Source organism: Centroberyx gerrardi, chromosome 13 (assembly GCF_048128805.1).
Source record: "Centroberyx gerrardi isolate f3 chromosome 13, fCenGer3.hap1.cur.20231027, whole genome shotgun sequence".
Taxonomy (NCBI): Eukaryota; Metazoa; Chordata; class Actinopteri; order Beryciformes; family Berycidae; genus Centroberyx; species Centroberyx gerrardi.
Window position 1 is genome coordinate 21,176,959 of NC_136009.1, and position 21,820 is coordinate 21,198,778.

The following is a 21,820-nucleotide window of genomic DNA, read 5'->3' on the forward strand; positions in this document are numbered from 1 at the left end:
CAGCACTGCTCACTGACTACAAGGAGCTTCAGTGTTGTTGTGACAATGGCCTTGATTCAGATTCAGTTTTCTCACTGGTTAAGTTAATATTGTTGGTGAGAGAGAGCTAAGAGACATAGAGACTTTCTTCTGTTTGGATTTGCAGGATTTCTTTTGGGATCACCTCCTAAGTAAGAGGCGATAACTCCAACAAGCATAGTTGGTTTTCTGTGTAAAAGAATCCATCACTTATCTTAATTTCTTTATTAGAAGGATAATAAGGAGGTCATTGCAGAAAGAACAGTAGAGATGCAGAAATATGTGGACAAGGTGGCACGCGGTTGTCGTTTGAGACCAGGAGCATGTGGACCGCTCAGAAAGGTAAGAGTTTAGTTTAGTTTCCTTTCTGACTTGCAACAAAATAATTGAATCATGTAGAATGTACATCTCTAAAACACCTGCTTAGGAATATCTTGATCAAAAAAATTAACAATTTAATTTGCTCAATATTGAACAGGCTGATGCCAGTGGGTGTGGTGCTTTGTTGTTGTGTAAACCTCAGTGGTTCTGTAAAATAAATCTTCTGTAAACCGCTCTACAAGAGAGTTAATATTTCTGTTCATTCTGTTATGCTGTCAGACCGGCTAATCAATGTTAAATTGATCAACCATTTTTGACTCTCTCTCTCAATTCAATTTCAATTCAATTCAATGGTGCTTTATTGGCATGACAAAATGTACACATTTGTATTGCCAAAGCATATTACATGTGTATAACAATATGAACAATGTGAACAGTGTGAAACAAGTAAAATAAAAACATTACACTATTACTACTGTTACTACAATTGTAACATCAATTATATACAAATGTAAAAGGACAAAAAAAAAAAAAAAAACTCATTCTGGGACTGGTTTGAAGTGTGAGTGTGTGTGTGTGTGGGTGTGTGTGTGTGTGTGTGTGTGTGTGTGGGTGGACGGGGTGCTCACTCGCTGTCCCTCAGATTGTGGCATGTCACAATATATTTAGCTGCTGTGTTGCAGCTTGTCTTCTCCTCTCCCAGTAGGATGGCTAGTTTGCTGATGTCAGGGAGGCTTCTGAAATTTGGGTGGATCTGTTCGATTTTTGGGTAATAGTAATTTCTAATTTGGTTATATTTAGGACAGGTGATGATGAAGTGCAGCTCTGTCTCCACCTCTCCCATGTCGCAGTGTGAGCACAGCCTCTCTTCTGCCGGCAGCCATGTTTGTCTGTGTCGGCCTTTTTCCACGGCCAGGCCGTGCTCACTGAGTCTGTACTTTGTCAAGGTGGTTCTCAGTTTGGTCTCAGTCACTGTGTGCAGATATTCTGCCACAGTGTACTGTCTTTTTAGGGCCAGATAGCATTGCATTTTATTTTGGTTTTTAGTTTGTGTGTCCCAATAAGTAATATAATTTAGTTTTTGTTGAGTTATAATTTGGTGGATTCTGATGTTCTGGACCAGCTGAGTGAGGGGACTGGTTCTGGTTTTGCTCAACTCTTGGTACTGCAGGGCTTTGTAATGGTATGAGTGGGGGTCACTGTTTTTCAAATGTTGCCAGAATTTGATTGCCCTTTTTTGTATTCTGATCAGTAATGGATATTGGCCTAATTCTGCCCTGCATGCGTTGTTTGTTGTTTTCCTCTGGACATGTAAGAGGTTCTTACAGAACTCCGCATGCAGGGTCTCAATTGGATGTTTGTCCCAGTTGCTAAATTCTTGATTTGTGATTGGACCCCACACTTCTCTCTCTCTCTCTCTCTCTCTCTCTCTCCTCTCTCTCTCTCTCTCTCTCTCTCTCTCTCTCTCTCTCACCCTATCAGAATCGAAGAACTAAGAGGCAGGTTAAGAGAAGTTCAGCTTGCCCTAGAGCCCGGAAAGAAAAAGTCAAAAAGTAAGATGAAATATCTTGTGAACATAAATCATAAACCCAACAAGCAATCACATTTTCTTTACAGAAATGAAAGACAGATCAACATAATGGAAACAGTCAGTACCATTTTTTTCATGCACTTAAGCAGTAGGACTTAAAATATAAATAAAGAACAAAATCAAATAATATAGTCTTCTGTTGTGGTCAAGAAAATAAGTTGATAAAACAACATGTTTTTCATCCATATTTTGTAGTCTAGTAGTACCGCAATTAATAGTTATGTCAATTTATCTACAACAGTGTTAATATTTGTGTTCATTCTGTCATACTGACATTAGACTGATCTAAAATGTGAAATTGATCAACCATTTTTAACAATTTATTATCTCTCTCTCTCTCTCTCTCTCTCTCTCTCTCTCTCTCTCTCTCTCTCTCTCTCTCTCTCTCTCTCTCTCTCTCTCTCTCTCAAAAAACAAAAAAGTCGCCAAGGATCACGGAGCCATCTTGCCCATAGCCTGAAACGTTGATCAAAAAGTGACCCCTGGTAAGCCACTCTTGTTCCTCTTGTCGTCACTCATGACTCATGAACCAAAGAAGAGCTTCCATCTTTTTAAACAAATGATCAAGATAATGAAAAAAGGTCAAATTAATTTGTGCACTCAAGCAGTAGGATTATAAAAACACTCTCAGCTGTTTCAGGAGGACAAAGTTCACAGTGGAGTCGGTGTGATGTTGAGGAGGGGAAGTGATTATATGTTGGAGTGGTTCTGATTGTGTATTAATTCACTGTGTTCATGGTTGATATTATGTTTTTACATTCATGCATGTATGTATCTATGTGGACAGGAGTTTCCCGAGGTCATAGGGTCATGAGATTCCCATGTTGACCATGTCCTGTCTTATGTCTGTTGTTAGGAACATGTAAAGAGGACATGTGTTAGGGCGCCAGAAAGTCTGGGACCTTGTTATGATGAACTCTCTTTACCTGGGGACTGCTTATACTATCTATATGTGTTTCGACATCATGTAATGAATAGACTCAGGAACTGAGAGAGGATAACAGAGGTTGTTTACTCGGGTCTATACAAGTGGCCTTACACCAATCTTTTCTTTGTCATTTCATTGCTATTTGCTTGTCTGTAACAATGACTTGAACCGAGCTCGTATTAAACCTGCATGAAGAAGCTACTCTGTGGTCATCGTCTGATTCTTCTTGTCTGAGCAGAATATCATCCCTGGGAAACACCCAATTACAATGGTACAGGGTTTGACTGATGCTGGACAAACTTTAACTATGTTTGTTTATTTTGACCTAAACATATTATATTATGCATAGTATGCTACATGTAGGGGAGACCAGGGATGATTGTAACACATTTTGTCTCAGTCCCTATAACTCTGAGAGTTTTGGTGTTAGATCTCTCAAGTTATTGCAGTTTTGCAGAAAAGGACTTTCAGATGTGGTATTTCAACACTTTTAATGAACAGCAGGTAACAACTTGTACATAAAGACAATACAATGTACGTCTTTTAATTGTAGGCTACACAAGTGAAAGTTGGTTACTGGAAAGTGAAAAATAAAAATAAATAACTACAACAGTATTATTCTACCAACCGTTACTTATCAGACTGCAGCCAGCTGCCAATTATAGTTGTACACAGTTATACATTATATTTGACTAAATGTAATGAGTGATTTACTGATATACTGATTGATTGATTGATTGATTGATTGATTGATTGATTGATTGATTGATTGATTGACTGATTGATTGATTGATTGATTCTTCATTCATTATTTACAGAGAATATCTTCCTTAATACTGGCAATTGGAAGACGGATATGAAGATGTTTATTTCTGCTCTCTATCTCAGTAACTTGTCTGGTCTGTTTCTTTATCAGTGAAAGAACCAAGACTGAAGAACTGAAGACAGACAGATGAACCAAGATGACAAAAACCTGCAATAACTTCTTTTCTGCTAGCAGTTTGCTCTATTGATTATAAAAATATTATCTTTTAGCTTACAGTGTTGCTTTTTAATGACTAAGACTGGTTAAAGTTGTTTTATGTCTGTCTATCTAGTCTTTATAGATGCTATACTAAAATATTAATGTCTAAATTTTTTAGGGTAAATGGGTCACAAAGCATCATTTACTCCAACTGCTGCATGATGTGGCCACAAGATGGCACCAGTTAGCCTTGAGATGTGATTTTCAGTTTTTTATTGGGATTATTATATGAAAAGCAATATTTTGTCTTTTACATGTGCTTAATTGTAAACTAAATAAAGTTTTTTAAGTAATTATATAAAAGGAGTTGATCATTTATGCAAACAATTTATCATACAAATTATGGGTGGTTGCCAAAATCCCTTGAAAGCCAATAAAAGATATGAAAGTCACACAGAAAAACGTCCTGCTGTATGTAAAGTGGAGGAGCAGTTTGACTGTGTGGTCAGAGGTGGATGATCAGTGCAGCCAATCACTGTTTCCAAGAGAAAATCTGAATAAAAGACTGGATCAGTGTTCTGCTTACTGTCACCTTTGCTGGGCACATCAAGGTACCAAGGCTAAAGGTTTCTGTAAAGCAAGTTTATTTTATGATTATAAGGTCACAAGAGAGAGTGTCCATAGTATATGAATCCATTCAAACAACAACTTCTCCATCCCTTGGACACATAAAGAGGCAGTGGGAGGAAGAATTGGGAATTGTGATGAAGACTGGTAGTCAGCAATAGACTTGGTCCACTCATTGTCGGTATGCATTAGACGCGGTTTGTTGCAGTTTATGTGCTCCATAGACTTCATTTACCCAGGAGTAAATTGACCAGGCTATTTCCAGGGTTGGACCCAACTTGCCCCAGGTGCAATCAAGACCCAGGCACCCTCAGCCACATGTTTTGGGCATGCCCTAAGCAAAATAAACTCTGGATAGATATATTTAATACTTTTTCATATATGTGCGGCACCGTCATCGACCCTGACCCCTTGACCGCATTTGGTGCAGTTCTGGAGGAAACGTGTATCAGCTAGTGATGGGAATTACGGCTCTTTGATGGGAGCCGGATCTTATGGCTCCATTCCTTTCCGAGAGTCGTTCAGAAGAACGGCTCATTGTTCTTTTTTCTTTTTTTTGACCTAATGTCAATGATCTGCATTGTAAACATTACACAAGGTGACGCCATATCCCTCTGCTTTGTCAGTGAATTTACTACTTTGAATTTACCCTCTGTATGAAATGTGTTATGTAAATAAAGTTGCCTTGCCTTGAATGCAATTCATGCAACACTTAATATTAGAAAACTTTTGATTGGCACAATAAAAAACCCCAAGTATAATGAACTTTTGTGCAAAACAGATTTTAGTGCAAATCAGATAGATAAACAATTATCTGAAAAACATTTCACATGAGAAAATTTTTAAGAATAAATAGTAAAACAACTTATCAAAATAATAATATTTTGTGCAAAAGGCCCATACTACAGCCAACTTCTGCACAACATTTAAATATTATAAAAATAGAGAAAAATAAAATAAAATAGAGAAAAATATACAGATACTACTAGTATAAACCCTGCAATGGACTAGTGAACTGTCCTGGGGTGTGTACACCTGAGCTGCTGTGACAAAATCAGGAGATGAGCTCCTGGCCTATGAGCCACATCGGCTCAAACAAGGCTTACTTACTTGTAAACAATAACATAGTAATACTCACAGGTGTGTGAATTGACCTGGATATGAAGCGTCCGTAGCGCAAAATAATATAACGTTAGTTTCTAAAGAGATAAGACGGAGCCCTCTCCTCTCTCCTCTCGTAACGACGCTAACGGTACCTGTGCGTGCAGTCGACGTCATCCGCGTGGTAGCAGTAGCTGTGGCTTCCGGCTCCAAAAAGCTGTGTTTTGTGAAAGTGGAGGACTTTGGAACTTTTATGGTGGCGTGTACATGATACTAAGCCCAGGGACACTCAATGTAAGTTTGTGCCACCAAGGACACGGGGCTTTTGACGTATTAAAAGGCGCATCAACTGGTGAGTATTTCTGTAGGAGCGTTGCATGAAGTCCATAAAGTGATCTCCTCAGCTAAGTGCTTGTATTTAGTGTTTACAGTAGTTTCAGCTGTAACAACGCAGTTGAGTACCTTGTTATGGTGGCAACCGCTCTGTGCGATCTGCAGAGGCTTGGCAGAGATCGCTATTATTTTGAAATTCTCCTTACAATTTAATCAAAGTCTGCATTTTTGTGACACAATGTCATAGATACTTATTTCATGCACAATATGTATCATTTTTGTGTACTAGAAACGGACTGGCTGCAAGCTAGCTAATGGGAAAATGCATTGAACAAGCTGCTAGCTTGGTGGATTGCCAACAAGAACGCTGGAAGCATATTTGGTTATCTGGCCAGCCTGAAGCCTCCTACACATAAAACACAATTTTCTTTGACTATAATCAAAATATTAGCAATATAAAAATGGCACAAATACTTAAGAGACCATGGGAGGCCCCTTAACATTTAAGGAAAGTAAATTCCTTTAAGTGCAACCCATCAGCAATAATATAAGGATGACTTAAGGATCTTTCCTTATCTGCAGATTTATCTAAGGATAATCCCTGAGGGGGGAGATAAGTGGGTTTTGTGCAGCTCACTTGAGTTTAAGGTGAACCTTAAAGAGAATTTAAGGTATAGAAATTAACTAAGAGTTTTTGTGCAACCGGGCAAACTTCTAACTAACTTCACCGCGGTAAGGAACCGGCGTTTGGACGGCGTCCCTACATGAAGTTCTCGTAAAGATCTTTGGGACGCTAGTAATAACAGAGCCATCTCGCGTCCCTTTGGGGCTAACTGAGCCCCACTCTCTGCTGTTCATTTACATACATCCACGTCTTTCGTTGGCCTATAAACTTTGACGTTAGGTAGCGTTGGTATCTAAGTGATGTTAGTGGCATTATTTAACCGATGACCATGTCGTGATGCTTCAGTGCGTTGAGTTGAATTGAACACACGCGCTGTGGGTCTGTACAGGATCTGTGCTTGTTTTTTACCCACGGCGCAGCCGAGGGCATCACGAGGCAAATTCAGGTCAGGCAGTCAGTCAGTCAGTCACTCACTCACTCACTCAGTCACTCAGTCAGTCAGTCAGTCACTCAGTCAGTCACTCAGTCACTCAGTCACTCAGTCAGTCACTCAGTCAGTCACTCACTCAGTCACTCAGTCAGTCAGTCAGTCACTCAGTCAGTCACTCAGTCAGTCAGTCAGTCACTCACTCAGTCACTCAGTCACTCACTCAGTCACTCAGTCAGTCACTCAGTCAGTCACTCAGTCAGTCACTCAGTCAGTCACTCAGTCAGTCAGTCAGTCACTCACTCAGTCACTCAGTCACTCAGTCAGTCACTCAGTCAGTCACTCACTCAGTCACTCAGTCACTCAGTCAGTCACTCAGTCACTCAGTCAGTCACTCAGTCAGTCACTCAGTCAGTCACTCAGTCAGTCAGTCAGTCACTCAGTCAGTCAGTCACTCAGTCAGTCACTCAGTCAGTCAGTCACTCAGTCACTCAGTCAGTCACTCAGTCAGTCAGTCAGTCAGTCACTCAGTCACTCAGTCAGTCACTCAGTCAGTCAGTCAGTCAGTCACTCAGTCAGTCACTCAGTCAGTCAGTCAGTCAGTCAGGTAAGGCTTAGTGAGATGATGCGCTTCGTCAGATGGCCTCTAGAGGTTTTTGACTGTGCGATGCAGTGTTTCCCATACAGAGGCACAAAATCAAAACTTGCTCATTCTATAGAAATGGATCTAAATCAATCTCTATTTCATGTTTTTCTGTGAGATCAGTCTGTAAAATTCCTACCCCCCTGATGTCGCATCACGTCATGTCTGTAATTTGGAGATGTAGGCTACAGACAGCACAGCAGACCAGCAGCACTGAACTCAATCCACAGAGTCTCCCAGTGTGAAAACAAAAGTGACACTTAACATTCCACAGCAGGATTTGTAGACAGCAACTCGTCTTCACTGCCATACAGACTTTAACGGTAGGTGACTTTAAGGTTACCTTGTGGTATTTAAGTAACGTTAGTGGAATTAGGTCATTTAACCGTGTCACAGTGCTTCAGCGCATAGAATTGAACACACGCCGTGGGTCTGTACAGGATCTGTGCTTGTGGTTGTGGTTGTGATCTTAGTGTGGTTGGATGATGTCTCTTTTCCGTATGGACGTTAACACTTTATTTGAAGGGGGGTGAATAAGGCTGACATAACATTGTCATAACTATGTCATGACAACTGACATGAACATGAATTAAACTTTATGAATGTTTATGACTGTTGCTATTAAGTGTCATTCAGTTGATAATGTCGCTTTCAATGCGAAGTTGACACTGATCTAGATGTCTCTGTCATGACAACTTGACATTACCAAAGGGACATAACCTGTCATAAACATATGTCATGGCAGACTTCATTATCAAACACAAATAAACTGTTTGGTTGTATGTTTTAAGAGTACATGAAGCTGGGACGCCCTGGTGGCTCACCGAGTAGAGCACCTACCACATAAGGCCCTCCCCTCTCTCTCTCCCATACCTTCCTGTCTCTCTCTCGCACTGTCTCTATCAATGGAGCATAAAAATGCCTAAAATAAATCTTTAAAAAAAAAAAGAGTACATTAAGCTGTCATATGTGGTTGTCTTTGACAACGGCTGTCACGAGACCGTCATAACTGTGTCATGAGTGTTTTCCTTGACCTCAAGTACAGAGGTAGAACCCAGATTGGGTTGTTTTCAACCGTACCGCTGGGTAACTATTGGACCGAACACACGCTGGGTTAATCTAACACAGCAAGATGGGTTGAATATTCAATCCAAATGTTTGTTCATATTAACTAGAAGGCTGGGTTAATTCTACCTCATAAATAGGTTATTATTATTGTCATGTTTCCTTACAGAGATATATATATAAATGCTATTTCAATAGACATGTCTAGTTAAACAGTTAAATTAGCCTACTTGGATGCACCGGCCTACTTCAAAATACATTCAAGTTTTGGTAATGCAAGTCATACATACATGCAATAATAAAAACATTCTTAAACACAATGTTGGAAATGTTTAGAAAAATATTTAAAAAAAAACAAAAAAACAATAACAATCATCAATAGCAATAATCAATAGCTAATTTATTTTTAAACACTACATTTTAAACTCTTTTTAATATAAATGTTTACAGTTTTCAATTCCAGAGCAGAGACACTATTAAACTGGAGTCAATAACAATATCAATAGTAACATTGTAACAAGCCCATAAAAAGTCCATAAGATAATGGCCTTGACACCTCAGCCTGTTGGGGTACTCCACCATGTTTGTTCCAACCTGTGGTGGAGGGAAAGGAAGAGAAAGAAAAAGAAAGGAGAAGATAATGTAAAGATAAACTTAAAAAGCAAGGAGTTAGCAGTCTGCTTTCCCAATTTCATGTAACACTCAAAATGTGAGTGTCGTTGAACATACTACTAGCACACATGCAGATCCCAGCAAACAAAATAATGTCCCCAGGACGTCCCCTAAAGGTCCCCTGCGAACGTCCCCCAAACGTCTTTTTGTAGGGTTCCCTTTATGTTACCAGGGACGTTATTATGGACCGTTCTTGGGACGTCACGGAGACTATACAGGAACTTTGTGATAACGTTTAGAGGACGTCCTATTATTACTTTTATTATTGCATTGAAAGCGACATTATCAACCGAATGACACTTAAATAAAAAGTTTAAAGTGCTGTATCTCCCACACCGTTTGTCCGATTTACATGAAACTTGGTACACATGTCCACCTAACCATACTCTACAAATTTGTCATAAGGACCCTCAAGGTCCGCCTGGAAAATTTTTGAATTATTTGAAAAACACATTTTTAACATTTCCTCCTACACCGTTTGACCGATTACCACCAAAATCGGTCAGTAGCATCTATGGTCCTACACTCTTTAAATTTTGTCCATTGATTGTTGATATCTACTGTAGTTTTGATTATATTAACTCTTAAAGTTGTGAAGGAGAGGTGGCCTATAAACTAAATTGTTATAACTTTGTGATAGATGGTCCAATCATCATGACTCTTGGACAACATGTTAACATATAATGAATGAACATGTGTGCAAAGCCATTAAAATATTGACCAATAGGGGGCGCCACAAAGGCCAGAAAACTGTATCTCCTAATCCAATAGGTGAAATTGCACGAAATTCGCTACACATGCTCTAGGATGCTCCATGTCCTAGTCAAAATCTGAAGTTTGCTTGTCATTAGTGAAAGTGGGCGTGGCCTATGACATTTTGGATTATAACTCAAACAGAATTTCACCAATTGCTATGAAACTTGGTAATCATGTTCCAACCTTTATGTGGAACATGCACACCAATTTCCATACAGATCCAACCAGATTTTGCCCAACAGCAGCATTTTGAGTGTACAGCTAAACACAGTAAAGCCAATACAAAGTTGGATATTGACACCTTTTTAACTTGCTATTACATTCTTCAGTATCAGAACTTGATAGCTTGGGGCCTGATGGCTCAACAGCCTAATATGACAAAACTGACAGTAATCTTAATGCAAACTTCCACGTTTCAGCTCTGGCTGCTGTACTGGCAGCGGCTAGCGGCTATATTTAATTAGTTAAATTTATTATTGAGTGTTAAAAAAATAGTTAAGGTACATACCCTTTATTATTGGGGAGACAATCCCTAGAGGTTTATATCCATTCATTTTGGAGTGTTTAGGAGTAATAATAATATACTTAACTTTAGATTAGCCCAGAAGGAAAAATTGTATTATTTGGCAAAATAAAAATAGTTGGGAGATACAACCAATATAATTGGGAAGATTAACCCTGGAGTCTTATTGTTTGATTTTTGAATGGCTTTTTATTACATTTGACTTAATGGGGCCTTCGAGGATCGGGGAATTTCGGGGATATACCCTTGCTGTCGGCCCCCAACAGCATCCTAGTTTCGGGGATATAATTAGTAATTCTCCATACTGTATGGAAGTGAGGATTGAGTAATCTGTGGTTTGTGTGTGTGTGTGTGTGTGTGTGTGTGTGTGTGTGTGTGTGTGTGTGATTCAGATTCAGATTTAGAAGACTTTATTCATCCCTGGGGAGAAATTATTTCAGTCACAATTTCTCTAATTCAAATTAAAAAGTGCAAGAAGTAAGAAATATTTTAGTAGAGTAGAATAAAATGCAAAGTACCAGTGCAAAATGCAAATAAAATAATAATAGATTTATAAAAGATACAACAAAAGGCAAGATTAATAAAAGGAGTGAGAGTTGTATAACTTAATGGCCACAGGATAGTAGTGCACTTGCACTTAATGGTTCTCAGTCTATTGCTGAACTTGCTGATCGAGAGGAGTTTAGAAAACATCCTCCTCTCAGTCACGACGGCAAAGGTGTGGAACATATTCTAACAAATCATGAGTCATGTTCCCAACAACTCGCGACACTTTTCTGTGGAAAAAAGACAGGTCTTGTCAAAGCTCAGTGAGCAAAACTGGCTGTAGGCAATTCTTCTCTCTTATGATGACGATGAGGCGGAGGGAGAGACGGAGAAGTTAGTGGATGATGCCAAAGGTTATTGGATTGTGGGACACTAAAAATTAAGCTGCTTGTGTGTGTGTGTGTGTGTGTGTGTGTGTGTGTGTGAGAGAGAGAGAGAGAGAGAGAGAGAGAGAGACTCCAGCTTCACAAACACATATTCTAACAAATCATGAGTCATGTTCCCAACAACTCGCGACACTTTTCTGTGGAAAAAAGACAGGTCTTGTCAAAGCTCAGTGAGCAAAACTGGCTGTAGGCAATTCTTCTCTCTTATGATGACGATGAGGCGGAGGGAGAGACGGAGAAGTTAGTGGATGATGCCAAAGGTTATTTGATTGTGGGACACTAAAAATTAAGCTGCGTGTGTGTGTGTGTGTGTGTGTGCGAAGATCTCAATCTCTCGCCCTCCACCAATCAGTGCCTGATTCTCAATACAGAGATCCCCTCCGCCGCTGTTTTGAGTGTTGTGCGTATGAACTTGAGTGAGTACCGTTTATATTTCTTGTGGGAGGTTTTGGGGTTTTTGTTCATATGTGACTGTAATGTGTGCAGTGGATTTCCAAGGAGGGACTGACTGGGAAGGAACCAGTCGCATGTCAGACAGAGATACTGAGAACATCAACCATGTTAACATGAACCAGAGTTGTGGTTAGACAGTGTGTGTGTTTGTGCCTCCTCATTGTGCACATGGAAGTGTTTGGCAGTGAGGGTTCATATAAAGAGGTGTGGGGCTGCACAGCGAGCCAAGCCAGTCTTCTGATTCGGTAAGGTCCTTAACAGTCGCCAAGCGCCAAATGCGGGTAGATTTTCCGTTTGGCGAGTAAATCTCGGAAGGCTATTCGCCACATGGCGGGTAAATGTTTGTACCAAAATAGTCAAGTAATAAAAAACTATGCTGAGAGTCTCTACCTGTCTGTTGGGCGCGCAGAGAGAGCAAGCGAGGAGAGAGAGAGAGAGAGAGAGAGAGAGAGAGAGAGAGAGAGAGAGAGAGAGAGATCACGTCTGTGTCGGAGTTTCACAAGGACGGGGCTGAGCTCCTACACACACACACACACACACACACACACACACACACAGGAGCGCCAGCCACAGACCGTCTCAAGCTCTCCTAGTTTAGCGGCACTGTTTACCGTACGGGACACCAGCTACTCCACTGTCACTTGCCGCCGGTCTGCTGCTAGCTACCGTTAGGCTAACTAAATAACTAAATAGCTATTATGTGGCGATATTTACAAGGAGTAAAGAGTGAAAACCGATTGGCGGTCCAACCTAAGGTCTGATACACTGTCAGATCTCCTTATGGTCCAGCTGTCCTCTCCAGAGATCAGGGAGTATGAACCCACAGAAGCTGTGATGCTGTGGCACCAGGACTCTGTCAGGAGCAGGACCAGACTTCATGGGCCGTGCAAAGAGGGTAGAGAGTGAGGAGTCTGATGAGGAGGTTTAAGTTGATTAAAATGATTAAGCATCCGATAGGTTTACAAAACCTTCAAATTTACTTTTATGTACATTTTCAAGTACATTTAATAGCAAATACTTCAGTAGAATTTTGAGATGAAGACTTCTTGAGTTGTATTCAATTGATTAACTGTTGATCAATATATTAAAATAATTTTGCTTAAAATTTTGCTCTGGCCTCTTCTTTAAGTTTGTATTCAACATAATACCTTATTATCTCAATGAAATGTACTGAAACGAATGTGTGTGTATATATGTATATGTATATGTGACAAAAAGGCAATTTATTATTTTGGCCAGTAAAAAATATGCTTGGCCGGTGGATTTTTTCATCTACCAGCCACCTTGGCCGGTGAGTCAAAAAGTTAATTTCAGACACTGAGTGCTCACTGACTACAAGGAGCTTCAGTGTTGTTGTGACAGTGGCCTTGATTCAGATTCAGTTTTCTCACTGGACTCTGGAGTTGTAAAGTTAAAAGTTAATATTGTTGGTGAGAGAGAGCTAAGAGACATAGAGACTTTCTTCTGTTTGGATTTGCAGGATTTCTTTTGGGATCACCTCCTAAGTAAGAGGCGATAACTCCAACAAGCAAAGTGAAGCAGCAGGTTGGTTTACTATGTAAAATAATCCATCACTTATCCTCATTTCTTTATTAGGTGCAGGTTACTAGAAAGAGCAGTAGAGATGGAGAAAGGTGTTGACGAGGCGGCATGTAATTGTCCTAACAAACCAGGAGCACATGAACCGCCCTGTAAGGTAAGAGGGAACTAGTCTGACTTTGAGGTTTTTTTGCAATAAAATAATTGAATCATGGTGACGCATCCCTAAAAACACCTGCTTAAGAATATCATGGTCAAAAAATAAACAATTTAATTTGCTCATTATTGAGCAGGCTGATGCCAGTGGGTGTGATGGTTTGTTGTTGTGTAAACCGCAGTAGTTCTGTAAATTAATAGTTTAGTAAACCTAAAAAAAAGTGTTAATATTTCTATTCATTCTGTTATAATGTCATTAGACTGATCTGCTACTCAGAGTTAAATTGATCAACCATTTTTGATCCCCCCCCCTCTCTCTCTCTCTCTCTCTCTCTCTCTCTCTCTCTCTCTCTCTCACACTCACACACACACACACACACACACATATACACCCTCTCTCGCTCTCTCTGTCTGTCTCAGAATCAGAATCCAAGTACTAAGAGGCAGGATGAGATACGTCCAGCTTCTGCAGCCCAAAACGTCAATTGTCAACAGTAAGTAAGAGGGAATCTCTCATGTGAACATAAATCATAAACCCAAAAAGCAATCACATGTTTTTACAGAAATTAATGACATATCAACATAATGGAAACAGTCAATACCAATTTTTTCATGCACTCAAGCAGTAGGATTTAAACAATGTATATATATATATATATATATAACAAAAAAAAAGTTTGTTGGTTGGTCAAGAAAATGAGATGATAAAATATAATATTTTTCATCCATATTTTGTAGTGTAGCCTAAACCAAAGTAGTTCTTTTATTTAAAAATTGTGTAAACGCTCTACAACAGTGTTAATATCTGTGCTCATTCTGTTATACTGTCATTAGACTGATCTCTCTCTCTCTCTCTCTCTCTCTCTCTCTCTCTCTCTCTATCTCTATCTCTCTCTGTCTCTCTCTCACACTCACACACACACACACCTTATCAGAATCCAAGAACAAAAAGGAAGAAGAGGAAGAGGAAGAGGAAGGAACCTCGGATATGCAAGCCTTATTGGTTGAAAAGTGACCCCTGGTAAGCCTCTCTTGTTCCTCTTGTCGTCACTCATAACTCATGAACCCAAGAAGAGCTTCCATCTTTTTAAAGAAATGATCAACATAATTAAATATGGTCAAATTCAATTTGTGCACTCAAGCAGTAGGATTATAAAAACACTCTCAGCTGTTTCAGGAGGACAAAGTTCACAGTGGAGTCGGTGTGATGTTGAGGAGGGGAAGTGATTATATGTTGGAGTGGTTCTGATTGTGTATTAATTCACTGTGTTCATGGTGCAGGGTTTGACTGATGCTGGACAAACTTTAACTATGTGACCTAAACATGTATGCTACATTATTTTACAAAAGTAGTCTACATATATATCTACATATATATACATCTACATGTACATTATAACATTTCTGTCTCTAAATGGTCTTCATCAGGACAGTATTAGTATTTGCTGTATGTTTGTATTGTTTGGTACTTTAGTGACTTTTCACTAAACAGATTGAGGTGATGAAGTTATTGCAGTTTGGCAGAAAAGGACTTTCAGATGTTGTATTTCAACACTTTTAATGAACAGCAGGTAACTTATAAATAAAGACAATACAATTTACGTCTTTTAATTGTAAGCTACACAATTACAAGTGAAAGTTGGTTACTGGAAAGTGTAAATAAAAATAAATAACTGTACAATAGTATTATTCTACCAACAGTTACTCATCGGACTGCAGCCAGCTGCCAATTAATGTTGTAGTTGTACAGTTATACATTATATTTGACTATGTGTAATGATTGATTGACTGATATACTGATTATTGATTGATGGATTAGTTGATTGACTGATTATTGATTGATTGATTGAATAATGGATTGACTGATTGATTGGTTGATTGATTGATCTATTGATCTATTGATTGATTGATCTATTGATTGGTCGATCGATTGATTGATCGATTGATTGATTGATTGATTGAATAATGAATTGATTGACTGAATTTTTACTAATTACTATTAGAGAAATTCGTCCATAATATTGTTAATTGGAACATAGATATGAAGATGTTTATTTCTGCTCTCTATCTCAGTAACTTGTCTGGTCTGTTTCTTTATCAGTGAAAGAACCAAGAATGAAGAACTGAAGACAGACAGATGAACCAAGATGACAAAAACCTGCAACAATAACTTCTTTCCTGCAAGCAAGCTGCGATTATAAAGATATTATCTTTTAGCTTACCATATTGCTTTGTGCATGCAAATACTAATGTCTACATTTATTAGGGTAAATAATGAGTCCGAAAGAATCATTTACTCCAACTGCTGCATGATGTGGCCACAAGATGGCATCAGTTAGCCTTGAGATGTGATTTTAACATTTTTATTGGGATTATTATATGAAAAACAATGATTTGTGCTTGATTGTAAATTAAATAAAGTTTTTCAAGTAATTGTATACAAGGAGTTGATCATTTCTAAAGCTGTCAGTGTTGACACCATTCAACATGTAGCCAGCCTAATGAAAGTAAAGCCTGTATCTTATCTGATAACCATCCAACCACAGAAGAAGAAGAAGAATGTTACACAATGTGACAACAAACAAAGTCATTTTAACCTTCATCGATCCAGGGAAAGTCAACTGAGCGTGCTCGTTCTTTCCCAGCAACGCTCTGCTTCACATTCACACAGTTCCACACATTGACACTGGGAGCTGCCCAGTGCACTGGAGCAGCTGGGGTCAAGAGCCTTGCTCAAAGGTTGAGGGAAGTGAGAGCCTTACTCATTCACTTTCCCCACCCACATTTTCCCAGTAAGTCACGAGCCTGCTTCCCTAAATAGATGGAATACTTATGCAAACTATTTCTCATACAAATTATGGGTTGTTGCTAAAATCCCTGTAAAAGGGTTAAAGCCAGTAAAAGATATGAAAGTGACACAGAGCCTTCAAGATGCTCATTTTTTATTTTACCTATTGTATGTAAAGTGGAGGAGCAGTTTGACTGTGTGGTCAGAGGTGAATGATCAGTGCAGCCAATCACTGTTTTCCAACAAAAAATCAGGAGTAAAGCCTGGATCAGTGTTCTGCTTTCCATTTGTGTTAGCAGCTGGGGTCAAGAGCAAGGTGTTGTCTGTCATCACAGGTTAAATTCTCTGTGCTGTACATCTTGTTTTGAATTATTGTTAACACATTAGAAAAGTATTTCCCCTATTTGGTTTTTATGTCAGAGTGAACATGATCATGAACACAAAATACTGTCCTCTCTATTATAAACACCACAAACATATGTTCTGTTGTTCTGTTGTGAAAGTTTTAGTACCCTGTTCTCTCTCTCTCTCTCTCTCTCTCTCTCTCTCTCTCTCTCTCTCTCTCTCTCTGATTTATCCTTTCCATAAGAAACTCCCTCTTCTTAGTGTGCAGAGCCACAGCACTCGGTCAGCTGGATTGGATATTACCTTTCCCTACTTTCTGGCCAGAGAAACAAAACAGAGGCGGTAAGACTGGTTTCTATTTTGACTAACTAAAGATCTATGCATTCCAGACTTCATTATTTATTAATTAATAATGAATCTGTTCTACTCAGGTGCCAAATGGGTGAGTTTTGCCACATAGTACAATACAATGGGTAAACATTGTTTAGACAATCACAGGAAAATATGTAAATGTCAATTTAGTAGGATTTTCTGTGATTGATCGCTTAACTAATCTTAATTTATCTGACTTATGCGAATGTGCTTGGTCTCTCCCATCGGAACTCCAAACAGGTTCAAACAAATGTTATCAACTAATTGAAAATACTGCTTGAATTTTGTACCAGAATGGTTTTGGTATTTATGCTCTGCTGTAAATTGGTATATAACCAGTACTATGCCATCACTCAAGGTAGAGGAGAGTAAGATTTGACAAAGCTCTAAATATTAAAATATGTTTTACCACCTACAGCTATGAGTGATGATGGGTTTGATTTCAGTTAACAATGTTGTTTTACTTGCAGTTTTTTCTGCCTGAACCAGGTTTATTGTCATTAGAGTTAATTTTCAAAACCATTTAAATCCATTTTGTTGAAACAGGCTCTTACCTGCAGTAGTGTATCAATATCTGCAATATAGAGGTGTCAGTCTGTAAAAGTGTCATAATTTTTCCAACCACAGAAGTTACCCAGAATCCTTTAAAAAGTATCAGAATTTGTTCTAACATTATGCTATCAATGATTTTGTAGAAGAACGTATCACTTTTTTTGAATCGTGGCTGTTTCATTTTGGAGCAAAACTCTCCATCTCTCCATTGGATAACATGTTACTTTACTTTGTGGGGAAGAAATCTAGTCGGAGGGATCTTAATGGCATTTTGACAGTCACACCATCTGCACTTGTGGAAACTGTGTATCCCACTCTGCCCCTCCACCTCCCTCACTATAAAGACAGAGCAACAGGGACAACCAGTTCAGGTCAGATCCAACATTTTCATCACTGTCAGATGTTGATAATGGATGCTGAAAGTGATGTCGTCACAGTAATCACAGCTGTCCCCAGGCATTGGGACTAGAATTTGACACAATTTGAAGACTGCAGTGTCTCATCTATAATTTTTCAGAAGTTGGGGGTATTTTTTATTCCACATCTTTCCCTGTTTTTGGTACATTTTTTGTGCAGGTTTTACTACTAAGAGAGATCACTTTATTGTGATGAACACATTACTTCCAGACATTGGCTCTATACCTGAGGGGACATTATGCAAGATTATAATGTTTTTAGTTTATATAATTCACAGTGACTTTGGCAGTAGTGGCAGTGTTTCATTTGAGCCTGCTTTTAATTTGAGATGTTTTCCTCTCCCAAACAGCTAAAAGCCCATTATTGCACAAGCAAAACTGTAAATGTTGAAACTCCACAGACAAATAATCCAAATACTTCCCCCCTCACAGCTTTGTCTAATTAAAATGGACGTCTCGGAGGAGGAAGACTACTACTATCATGACAACATCAGTCTCAACTACAGTTACGAGGACTACTTCACCCTGTGTGAGAAGGGCGACGTCCGATCCTTCGCCGGCCTCTTCCTCCCCATCGTGTACGCAGTGTGTGTGGTGGTGGGGCTGGCAGGAAACGCCTTGGTGGTGGCTGTGTACGCCTACCACAAACGGCTGAAGACTATGACAGACGCTTTCCTAACCCACTTGGCTGTGGCCGACCTCCTCCTGCTCTTCACGCTGCCTTTCTGGGCTGCTGATGCGGCGAGGGGCTGGGAGCTGGGCGAGGCTCTCTGCAAGATAGTGTCCGCCTGCTACACGGTCAACTTCACCTGCTGCATGCTGCTGCTGGCCTGCATCAGCTTGGACCGTTACTTAGCAACAGTCAGAGCGCGAGGCGGGGATGGAGGAGGAGGAGGAGGAGGTCAACGCCTGCAGAGGGTCTTCACCAGGAAGCACTGTGGGAAGGCGTGTCTGGTTGTCTGGGTTACGGCGTTCGCCCTGGGCCTTCCTGATCTCATACTGTCCGAAGTGAGGTTGACAGCCAATAGGAGCGTCTGCCTGGTCGTCTACCCCCCCTCTATGGCGCGGGAGGTCAAAGCCTGCCTGGAGATAGCGGAAGTGCTGCTGGGCTTCCTGGTTCCTCTCCTGGTTATGGTGTTCTGCTACTGGAGCGTGGGCCGGGCGCTACGGGGTCTCCCTCTCGAGAGCAGGGGCAGGAAGTGGAAGGCCGTGCGGGTTCTGCTGGTAGTGGTCGGGGCGTTCGTGGTCACTCAGCTGCCCTATAACGCGCTGAAGGTGTATCGGGCTATGGACTCCGTCTATGCCTTGGTGACGCAGTGCGGGCTGAGTAAAAAACTGGACCAGGCGGCTCAGGTCACAGAGAGCCTGGCCCTCACCCACTGCTGCCTCAACCCGCTCCTCTACGCCTTCGTGGGGTCTTCCTTCCGGCAGCACATGATGAAAGTGGCCAAGAGGTTTGGCGAGTGGAGGAGGAGGAGTAGAAGAAGAAGGGCAGCGCAAACAGAGGAGCAAGGAATAGAGATGTCATTTAACTCTCACAGCGTGTCCCAAGAAACCAACACATTCTCCATATGAGTTAGCACTTCAGTTATATGAATCAAAATGACTTGTGTGCTGTGGGAAAGCAACAACCATCTCTCTGAGAGATATTTTTGAGAAAATAGTGGAACCATATGGAAACCATCCAGCCACTAGGAATTCCAGTCTGGCATAAACACTCCAATCCCTCCATGACAAAAACAGGAGGTTGTTATTGCATGTGTCATCGAGTCTTTTCCCGTTCAGATGGTATAAAAAATTACCTTCAACAAAATACACTTCCAAGCAACACAGATAAGGACTTTTTTTTTTAAAGAAACAGTGAATAGAAATAAACTAGTTCTACTGAATGGAAAATGCTGGACAGATCAAAGCTTGTATATTTTATTGTTTATTGTTTATTGTTGTTGTGTTAAATTGTATCCAGATCCCAAAGGTAACAACTATTCTTTTTTTTTTTTTTTTTTTTTTTTAACCTTTATTTAACCAGATAAGTCAATTGAGAACCAAATTTTCCTCCTGGCATCCATAGGAAACATTAACACTCAACAATTTACAGACTTGAACTTGATGCTCTGCATTACATGCTGTACAGAATACAATGAAATTATAATAAGAAAAAGAAAAAGTATTTGTATAAGTATAAATTAACTGAAATCAGTCTATTCAATATGGCTATGCTCTTTTTGAAAACAACTCTGAGAAGGCTGTTCATCTGGTTGTGGTTAGAAACTTTTTTTATTAAGTGAAATAAATAATTGCCTTGCTTGTTTTGATTATAATCAACTAAAATAAATATTGCTGTTACATCTCTGTTACTGTTTTGAAATGACATCTGCACAGGCTCTGTACCAGAAAAGTCAGTGGATAGGGAGCTCTGATTTTCAATCTCTAAACATTGTTCCATTTGACTCTCCACTCCCTTTTCACCGCAACTCCAACAGATGACCTTTTCCTCTAAATTACAAGACGGAGCATATCAAATTCCCCACCAAAGAGCTTCTGGACTGCTGCCGTTGTGTTGCAGATAACACACTCTTGTGCCAAGGACTGAATGTCCAGTGGGCATTGGCTCCCTTTAATGTGTTTTGTGTGACCTAAATTCCTCAGAACATCTGAAACCCACATTTACATCTTCATTCACCTCACAGTTTCTATCTGAGCAGGAAATGACTTGAAAATCTTCTCAAAAGACAGGAAAACAACCTCTAGTAATCTTTTTTTTACAGGGAGATGCTGAAATGCTGAAAGGATAATTTGATAATGTTTGGGGTGGACTACACATTTTCTTGGCATAAGTCAGTCTCTTGATAGCTGCAAATCCTAGTTTATCACTAAATAGAGAGGATTTTTTTTCTTCAACCCTGATTTAACCTGGCAAGTTTACAAGGAACACATTCTTATCTACATGAACAGACTGTGGTTACAGGGAAAGAGGGCGGTTACTGGGAAAAGTCCAGCACTACCACAGTCATGTACTATTTCCCACTTGCCACTGAGGTTAACATGGGACACCAATTTCTTTGGGAATCCTTTAGAAATACATTATATCCTCTGCTTTTACAAATTGCATAGTCTCTGATACTCAAACATAACTCTTCACACTTCTCATAGCAGGAGACATTTGCTGTGTTTTGTCAGATTAGGGTTTGTCATTCATCTCTCAGCCAAAATGTAAACACCTAAGACAGAGGTGAACAAAGTGTTGAGTGTTCGCTACATTTCCTCACAGAGGAATTTCAGAAATTCTCCATTGGTCAGACGCACTGATCAAATTTTTAGATTGTACCTTTCAACAAGTTTTGTCAGTTTTGTTTTCTTCCCGTACCTCAGATGGAGCCGGCCAAGTGATGCGCGGTCCAATGCTATCAGGTCATGCTCTGGCATGTGTGGCTTCACATGTGGAAACTATTTGATCTCAGTTTGCTACAGGTCTGTTAACTGACAAAAACACTGCTCTCGACCAAATGAAAAAGCTAATTCGTTTTAACCTGAGGAATAAACTGTTAGCTTCAGTGATCTGATTAACAAAGCCTACTGTGGGGTAGACAAGCTTAACAAGCCCCGTACAAATAAAAACTTTATGTATCCAAACCAAACAAACCATGTTAGTGAGAGGCTACATCATGACTCA

General features: G+C 39.8%; 2 protein-coding genes across 6 annotated transcripts in view; both read left to right on the plus strand.

Moving 5' to 3' along the window:
* The window catches only part of LOC139912965 (uncharacterized), a 16,307-nt gene extending 200 nt beyond the window's left edge, over positions 1-16,107 (plus strand). Inside the window, exons 1-5 of one of the 5 annotated variants that reach the window (XR_013507134.1) lie at positions 5,759-5,902; positions 13,576-13,675; positions 14,095-14,168; positions 14,610-14,695; positions 15,776-16,107. Coding sequence is in view for 1 of the 5 variants with exons in the window: in XM_078287964.1 (XP_078144090.1) it covers positions 250-360; positions 14,610-14,695; positions 15,776-15,815 (237 nt within the window). In the remaining 4 variants the exon portion in view is untranslated. Of the gene's footprint in view, positions 1-249; positions 361-5,758; positions 5,903-7,862; positions 7,902-11,821; positions 11,943-13,575; positions 13,676-14,094; positions 14,169-14,609; positions 14,696-15,775 lie in introns of those variants that run through there. The other 4 variants (XR_011784688.2, XR_011784687.2, XR_013507135.1 and 1 more) reach the window with 4 other exon arrangements.
* Positions 16,108-17,086: 979 nt separating this feature from the next.
* On the plus strand, positions 17,087-20,462 carry ackr4a (atypical chemokine receptor 4a). Its single transcript, XM_071900888.2, has 2 exons — positions 17,087-17,149; positions 18,580-20,462. Exon 2 carries the CDS (start codon positions 18,595-18,597, stop codon positions 19,720-19,722), a length of 1,128 nt encoding a protein of 375 aa, XP_071756989.1. The 5' UTR covers positions 17,087-17,149; positions 18,580-18,594; the 3' UTR covers positions 19,723-20,462.
* The last annotated feature ends 1,358 nt before the right edge of the window (positions 20,463-21,820 follow it).

Coding starts and splice junctions, on each gene's coding strand:
- ackr4a (XM_071900888.2), top strand. CDS start 18,595: ATGGACGTCTCGGAGGAGGAAGACTACTACTATCATGACAACATCAGT.